Below are 9008 nucleotides of genomic sequence, written 5' to 3'. Positions count from 1 at the left end.
AGATTTTGGACGGCACAACGCCGCTCGTGTAGCCTGGAAAGAAATGATGGACAAAAACCGGCCGTGAAGGGGTGAAGGGGAAACCGATATCCATCGAACGACACACACTCATGCAGCTGCATGCAGAGTTCGCTAGGCTGAGTCTATCCATCTCTCTCGATCTGCCATGATTCTTCTCCCATCGCGCTCATCTAGGACTTGTGAATTTCTCTCTCTGTGCATCGACGAGGCCATCGCTCGCATCCAGGCTTCATGCTCTCACACAGATTTGTTCTTCTAGCGTGTCAACAAGTGTCAAAACATTGCAGAAATTTCTAAAGCGTCAAGTGAAGCCAACAAGTGAAAAGTGAATCTGTAGTTATAATCTGAAGCAAGGTGAATTTGTGCTGTGCCAGTAACTTAATGTTACAAAATGAACTAACTTTTATCGGTATTTGCAGCATAAAATGGAAGCATCGTGTATGAGTTCTCTGGAGACATCAAAAAGAACCGGGCAATTCTACCGCCGGCTTCAGAAGCGCACTGCTGAAGAAGAAGTGCTAGAGGAAGAAGAATACAGCAGGAGCGGTGTGGAAAATGGTAAGACTATATTTGCCAACAAGTGTTATTTGTTTTGTAATAGATAATGTTTGTTCCTAGCCATATAATTACTTTACTTGTTTACATTATGTCGTGTTTCGTGATTTTAAATCAGTTTTACAAAGTGTTTATGGTGCAAATTGCTAATTTAAATGTTTACGTTTATGTCAGAAAATATGTGTGTATGTAATAAGAGTGCGGCGTCCCGGTATGTTTTGTGATTCAATTTGTACTTTGTAGGAAATATTTTAGCTTAATTCACAGTGTAAATCTCTGTGATTATAATTGAATTGTGTGTTGTAAAAGAACAATATTAACAAAAGTTTCAGTTTCTGAGCAACAGCCACAATCTTTTGTGGGAGATACATGCGTGGGTGATGTGGAAGATGTTTTTGAAACTGTTATGGAGGGCGAAATACTCGATTCGACCGACGATGAGGCTGAAGAAGATTCCAACGAGCCTCCTAAAACACCGGGATTTGATGTGCATTCGCATTCAATTAATGAATGTCTGCGGTATTGGGCGTTGATAACTAATACACCTCAAACCTCCATCAATTTGCTGCTACACATCTTACGGGAGCGGGCCAATTTACCGTTGCCAAAGGATGCGCGAACGTTGATGCGGACAAGCACGGCGCCAAAAAATATTTTGAATATTGCTGGGGGGCAGTATTGGTACAATGGTCTTGGCAAGTGCATGCAAAATATTTTTAGGTGAGCATATAATGTTATCATTTTTGTTTCCCTAAAGGAGCAACGCAAAGATTACAGACGAAAATTTTCTTTTCTGCTGAGTCTGCGACGAACATTCCCATTGATATAGTGTATATGATTCGTTGCTGTTAAAACTTATGCTTATTTTTTTAGGAGCCAGAAGATGCTACCCAATACAAAATTACCCATAACAATTAATATTGATGGTCTGCCGTTGCACAAAAGTGGGCGAACATCTTTTTGGCCAATTTTGGCTAATATACACACCATGCCACATTTAAGGCCAATGATTGTGGCTATATTTTGCGGGCCAAAAAAACCAGAATCGCTCGAACAATACCTTCGACCATTGGTGGATGAACTAAATGGTCTTATCGATAATGGTATTATGTTAGGGTGTCCTCTAACTAAGGTGTGCATCAAAGTGCGTGCTTTTGTGGCTGATTCCCCAGCACGTTCATTTATTAAAGGTAATTACAAACAGTCTATGATTTATCCAATGATGTTAATGTACGTTTTTTTAGGTGTGGTATCACACACAGGAAAGCATGGCTGTCTGAAATGCACCGTTGTTGGATACCATCATCCAAGATCACGAACGACTTGTTTTCCGGGTACCAATGCTCCATTGCGTACTGATAAAGATTTTCGTAATGATGTGTATAAAGAGCACCAAAAAGAAAAAAACCCCATTGCTGGATATAAAAAAATTAGATATAATTGAGAGAGTTACTATCGGTGATGAATTGCATCTTATGCACTATGGAATCGAACGCAAAGCATTGCAAGGGTGGACCTACGGTATGTGGGGAGCGATTAAGTGGTCTCCATCGACTATAGAGGCTATTTCATTGGATTTGGTACGCATAGAATTGCCATCGGAGATCCATCGTAAGCTACGCAAATTGGATGACTTAAAATTTTGGAAAGCTTCTGAATACAGTTCTTTCCTTCATTATGCTGCTCCTGTCGTTTTAAGAGGCAGGATAAGTCAAGATGAATATAACCACCACATGCTTTTTATATGCGCAGTTAAATTTCTTTCCTCTTACACATACAAAAGTAATTGGAAAACTGCGGGTCAAATACTTGAACGATTTGTTGTCGATTATGACAAAATTTACGGGGAAGGGTACGTTACTAGTAACATTCATAATTTACTACATGTTACAGCAGAGGTTGAGAAATTTGGTCCACTCAATACATTTTCTGCTTATATTTTTGAAAATGCCCTTCAATTACTGAATAACATGTTAAGAAGTGGTTGGAAAAATTTGGAACAAGTGTTAAACCGGCTGTCGGAGTTAGATAATTTGATTGTTCCAGAACCATGCAAGTGGTTTTATCGCGTCGAATACCACGGAAGTAACATCACCCTCCATATGAAGGATTATGTGTTGAAGAAAAGTAATAGAGATGGCTGGTTCCTTACCTTAGAAAGAGAACTCATACAATTTTGTTCGGCATCCATGATATCTTCCACTGTGCGCATTACTGTGAAAAAGCTGAATTGCAAAAAAAGAGAATCCTACAGGTTTCCACTTTCTTCAACACACCTATTCACGTTCGAGTGTAACGTTAATAACGCATCAACTACCATTGTCGAGTTAAGCCCTTCGGATGTTTTCTGTAAACTTGTGGCGATTCCTCTGGGTGTTACAGGGGAAATTTATTTTACCCCTTTGATACACGCTCTCCCTAGTGAAGACAACACGCAATGAAAGTTATATAACATTAATAACAAAACGGTTCTTGGCGTCTATCAGTAGTTTACATTTATTTGTGTTTATTACTTTTTCCAGCAAAACAGTCTTAAATAGTCTTAAATAAAAAAAACCTTTCTTTCCCTTCCTTCTAACCATTCCTTATTTGCTCACCGTTAATTACCGCTTTATGTTTTTTACCTATTTTAGAACGGGGTGCAGTCTTTCTAGCTCCGCTCAATGTTTTTCTTCGCTTAGCATGTTGATTTTTTTGCTGAAAAAGCTTTGAAGCTCTTCGTCTTCAAGATGCCCTAGTTCTTTAAAAAGCGTTAAAACATTTTCGAATTTCTTAATGGGAATTTTTTTACATCGCCACCCGCTACCGCTCCAAGTACACTTTGCAAACAAATCTCTTGAAAAAATTATGTCGATTGCGCGATGGGCAATGTAATTTACGCGATTATCACCGGCTTTACGCAACACAAAGGTCAAAATATTTTTTCGAAACTCGTCATCGATTCCTAACAGTGCATCAAACTCTTCCAATTCTATACCGGTGTTCAGGGGACTGAAATGGAACAGACGTTCACGATTTTCGGTAGCAGGGCCGATGTTCTTCGATTGGATAGAATGTTCAACAATTTCTCTTAAGTTTTTTATTTCACGAAGCAACATTCCATTATGTATAGGAGTACACGTTTTCGCTAGAGAGGAGGGATCCACAGATAATGGGAGCTCTGATATTAATGGTTCATTTTCGTCCTGTACATTATCAAAAATATCAGGACTTGTGGTTGGTATTAAATTGGGATCGGCTCTGCTATTTACAGTAGCGTTATGTAATGTTGAAGGCGTTAACGAATCGTTTGTAAACGATGTAGACGAAAAAGTATCTGACGATTTCTTATCCATTTCAGATTTGTCACACACCAACGGAGACATCTCAAAGAATGGTGCAGCTTTTTTCTTACCAACAGAAATTGATGTAAACTGCTTCATATCAAATGGTTGTACATTGTTCATTAAAGGTAAACCGATATCTAAACCCGGAAGCGGATTCAAGGAAGAATACACCTCGGATGCAGATAATGGTTTGACGGCGCTTGGCCCTATCTTAGCAGTAATCTTTTTGGATAGTTTATCAACTTTTAACGTGTCTTTCTTTTGTTCTTGTTTTCGCACTAGTTTGTTTGATGCTGATGATGATCGAGAAAGCACGACGGAAGATGATATCTCGAAAGCACCGGGCACATTTTGTTTTATCGGCAGCGCTGCTGCCCCGAACGATAACGGAGCCAGCGGAGGAGGGAGCGATTGTCTGATTGATCCATTCTCGCTTGCTGGTACCTTACGTGCGCGAGAAAACTGCGCGGACGGTTTTGCTGGGAGTCTTCCTGCTCCGGATAATGAAGGTAAGGACAACGATGATGCCGTCGCTGCCGAAACAACATGAGGTGTAGGACGCAATTCAGTATTTGGCACATTTTGTTTTATCATCCGTTGCTGCGCTGCTGCCCCGGATGATAACGGAGCGAGGGGAGGGAGCGCGGTTTGTTTTGCCGGCAATTTCGCCGCTCCGCATGATGAAAAGGTGGACGGAGTACATTTCACTGATTCCACACAGGGCGATGCAATATTTGGCACATTTTGTTTTATCATCCGTTGCTGCGCTGCTGCCCCGGATGATAACGGAGCGAGGGGAGGGAGCGCGGTTTGTTTTGCCGGCAATTTCGCCGCTCCGCTTGATAAAAAAGCTGACGGAGAACGCTTTACTGGCCCCAAACTGCTTGCCGGCGATGATGCTGGCATTTGTAGGTTAGTTGTTGTAGACTCCTTCTATCGAAAAAAAAAACAGTATTTGATATAAGCCCGAAAAAAGCTTTTTTATCACTTACGTTGCAATCGCGAATATCCATTTAGACGTTAATTATTAATTTGTCAAAACACTTGGGATAGCAAAAAATGAAGTACTGCTTTGGAACAAGTGAAACTGCAGCGGTAGGAAAGTAGGCACGATGCATCAATTTGAAAAGAAAGTAAAAGATAACCCTATCTGATGGATAATTGTAATTGATATGATGTATCAACTGCAATAAAAAGAGAATATTAGCTTAAAAAATCCTCTCGCAGAAAGTTTCTCTCCTTTCTTTTCATCCGAAACTAGTGTGCGTGAGAACGGGTAAGTATCAATGTATTTGTGAACGCAATCGCAGCGCGCTCGCATCTAGCATTTGAATGTGTGCGTGAATTCACAAGCTTCGGTTCGGTCGGTTTGTGCCGTGCTGAAAGTTTTTACTTTAGCTGCTGCTAGTGTAAAAACTTAAGGAAAGCTTAATGTAAAAATTTTTTACACGGGGCGCCTTCGGAAATTGTTGGCTGGGTAACTGGTTGCTCAAACATTTAGGAAAACTGAGCTGAGAAGAGTTCACAAATATCAACGGGAGCAGAAGCAGTTAGAATCAAGTACCATTTAATTAGGTAACGTATTGCACCCTCTTCGTACCCTAACAAATCGCCAGAAGAATGCTGGATCAAAATGGAAACGCGTTTGCAGTCTACTCGAATTGGCCTCAAAACAAGCCCTGTTGTACAACCGATGCGCAGAGGCAGCCTACTTAAATAAACAAAAGTTGTATACAGATCTGATCAGACGATACCTGCTAAGAAATTTCATTCTATCTTTGTTGGATCATTCTTTCTATCAAAGATGGACAGAAAATTTCTAGAGCAAGCGTAGTAACAAAGCAGAATACACAAAACAACAAGCAGCAGCAGCAGAGGTTGAGAGCACATGGTGCAGATAATAAATCGAATGGTTATGCTTCCCGTTCAGCTGATAGAGTTCATGCAAATTTATCATATCAAAAAAGCAGGAACTGGATGAATTCGAAGAGACATGTTGAGCAACATGTCTTATAGGTAAAGATAATTTGACTTACCTGCGGCTGGGAGCATCCAGTCTAACGCAGGTTGATTGTTGTCGCCAAGAAGGGTACGATGATCGTTCGGTTTCATTTGCATGTCACCACCGCTGATGGAAGCAGAAAGAAAACCAAAATAAAACATGTTCCAATGGCATACAAAGTTACTACAAACCTCTAAGAAACATCATATAACATTTTCTTCCGTCAAAAAAAGTTTCTTTAAACTAATTGGAAACACCATGAAACATGTTGTAACGACAAAAAAATTTACTACAAACTACTTGTAAACACCATTAAACATGTTCTAACGACTAAAACAGTTTCTTAAAACTACTTGGAAACACTATGGAACATGTTCTAACGACAAAAAAAAAATTCTTTAAACTACTTGGAAGCACCATCAAACAAGCTCTAACGACAAAAAAGTATCTGAAAATGACTTAGAAACACCATCAAACATGTTCTAAGTTTCTAAAAACTACTTGGGAACACCATCAAACATGTTCTAACGACAAAAACTGTTTCTTAAAACTACTAGGAAACACCATCAAACATGTTCTAACGACAAAAAAAGTTTCTTAAAACTACTTGGAAACACCATCAAACATGTTCTAACGACAAAACAAGTTACTCAAAACTACTTGGAAACACCATCAAACATGTTGTAACGACAAAAAAAGTTACTAAAAACTACTTGTAAACACCATTAAACATGTTCTAACGACAAAAACAGTTTCTTAAAACTACTTGGGAACACCATCAAACATGTTCTAACGACAAATAAAATTCTTTAAACTACTTGGAAGCACCATCAAACATGCTCTAACGACAAAAAAAGTTTTTTAAAACTACTTGGAAACACCATCAAACATGTTCTAACGACAAAAAAAGTTTCTTAAAACTACTTGGAAACACCATCAAACATGTTCTAACGACAAAACAATTTACTCAAAACTTCTTGGAAACACCATCAAACATGTTCTAACGACAAAAACAGTTCTACAATACTTGGAAACTGCATCAAACATGTTCTAACGACAAATAAAGTTTCTTTAAACTACCTGGAAACACCATCAAACATGTTCTAGCGACAAAAAAAAATTCTTAAAACTACTTGGAAACACCATTAAACATGTTCTAACGACAAAAAAGTTTTTTAAAACTACTTGGAAACACCATCAAACATGTTCTAACGACAAAAAAAGTTTCTTTAAACTACCTGGAAACACCATCAAACATGTTCTAACGACAAAAAAATTTCTTTAAACTACTTGGAAGCACCAACATGCTCTAACGACAAAAAAGTATCTGAAAATGACTTAGAAACACCATCAAACATGTTCTAAGTTTCTAAAAACTACTTGGGAACACCATCAAACATGTTCTAACGACAAAAAAGTTTCTTTAAACTACTAGGAAACACCATCAAACATGTTCTAACGACAAAAAAGTTTCTTTAAACTACTTGGAAACTCCATCAAACATGTTCTAACGACAAAAAAAGTTTCTCAAAACTACTTGGAAACACCATCAAACATGTTCTAGCGACAAAAACAGTTCTACAATACTTGGAAACTGCATCAAACATGTTCCAACGACAAATAAAGTTTCTTTAAACTACCTGGAAACACCATCAAACATGTTCTAACGACAAAAAAAGTTTCTTAAAACTACTTTGAAACACCATCAAACATGTTCTAACGACAAAAAAAGTTTCTTAAAACTAATTGGAAACACCATCAAACATGTTGTAACGACAAAAAAAGTTACTAAAAACTACTTGTAAACACCATTAAACATGTTCTAACGACAAAAACAGTTTCTTAAAACTACTTGGAAACACCATCAAACATGTTCTAACGACAATAAAATTCTTTAAACTACTTGGAAACACCATCAAACATGTTCTAACGACAAAAAAAGTTTTTTAAAACTACTTGGAAACACCATCAAACATGTTCTAACGACAAAAAAGTTTCTTAAAACTACTTGGAAACACCATCAAACATGTTCTAACGACAAAACAATTTACTCAAAACTTCTTGGAAACACCATCAAACATGTTCTAACGACAAAACAGTTCTACAATACTTGGAAACTGCATCAAACATGTTCTAACGACAAAAAAAGTTTCTTTAAACTACCTGGAAACACCATCAAACATGTTCTAGCGACAAAAAAAATTCTTAAAACTACTTGGAAACACCATCAAACATGTTCTAAAGACAAAAAAGTTTTTTTAAAACTACTTGGAAACACCATCAAACATGTTCTAACGACAAAAAAAATTTCTTTAAACTACCTGGAAACACCATCAAACATGTTCTAACGACAAAACAATTTACTCAAAACTTCTTGGAAACACCATCAAACATGTTCTAACGACAAAAAAGTATCTGAAAATGACTTAGAAACACCATCAAACATGTTCTAAGTTTCTTAAAACTACTTGGAAACACCATCAAACATGTTCTAACGACAAAACAAGTTTCTTTAAACTACCTGGAAACACCATCAAACATGTTCTAGCGACAAAAAAAAATTCTTAAAACTACTTGGAAACACCATCAAACATGTTCTAACGACAAAAAAGTATCTGAAAATGACTTAGAAACACCATCAAACATGTTCTAAGTTTCTTAAACTACTTGGAAACACCATCAAACATGTTCTAACGACAAAACAAGTTTCTTTAAACTACCTGGAAACACCATCAAACATGTTCTAGCGACAAAAAAAAATTCTTAAAACTACTTGGAAACACCATCAAACATGTTCTAACGACAAAACAAGTTACTCATAACTACTTGGAAACACCATCAAACATGTTCTAACGACAAAAACAGTTCTACAATACTTGGAAACTGCATCAAACATGTTCTAACGACAAATAAAGTTTCTTTAAACTACCTGGAAACACCATCAAACATGTTCTAGCGACAAAAAAAAATTCTTAAAACTACTTGGAAACACCATCAAACATGTTCTAACGACAAAAAAAGTTTTTTAAAACTACTTGGAAACACCATCAAACATGTTCTAACGACAAAACAAGTTTCTTTAAACTACCTGGAAACACCATCAA

General features: G+C 37.4%; 1 protein-coding gene across 3 annotated transcripts; it reads left to right on the top strand.

Annotated features, from left to right (window-relative positions):
• The first annotated feature begins 276 nt into the window (after positions 1-276).
• Positions 277-4636, top strand: LOC121601562. 3 transcript variants are annotated; one of them, XM_041930378.1, is made up of 4 exons: positions 277-375; positions 441-579; positions 3917-4027; positions 4185-4636. In XM_041930378.1, the coding sequence occupies exons 2-4, from the start codon at positions 447-449 to the stop codon at positions 4319-4321; spliced, it is 381 nt and encodes a 126-aa protein (XP_041786312.1). In that variant the 5' UTR covers positions 277-375; positions 441-446; the 3' UTR covers positions 4322-4636. The 3 variants fall into 3 exon arrangements, with proteins under 3 accessions (XP_041786312.1, XP_041786311.1, XP_041786310.1); XM_041930377.1 differs by having other exon boundaries at positions 3917-4090; XM_041930376.1 differs by having other exon boundaries at positions 3917-4636.
• Positions 4637-9008: the final 4372 nt, after the last annotated feature.

The sequence above is a fragment of the Anopheles merus genome, unplaced genomic scaffold (genome assembly GCF_017562075.2).
Source record: "Anopheles merus strain MAF unplaced genomic scaffold, AmerM5.1 LNR4000118, whole genome shotgun sequence".
In the NCBI taxonomy this organism is placed as follows: Eukaryota; Metazoa; Arthropoda; class Insecta; order Diptera; family Culicidae; genus Anopheles; species Anopheles merus.
Note: the sequence above shows the minus strand (reverse complement) of the source record. Positions and strands in the feature narration are given on the sequence as shown.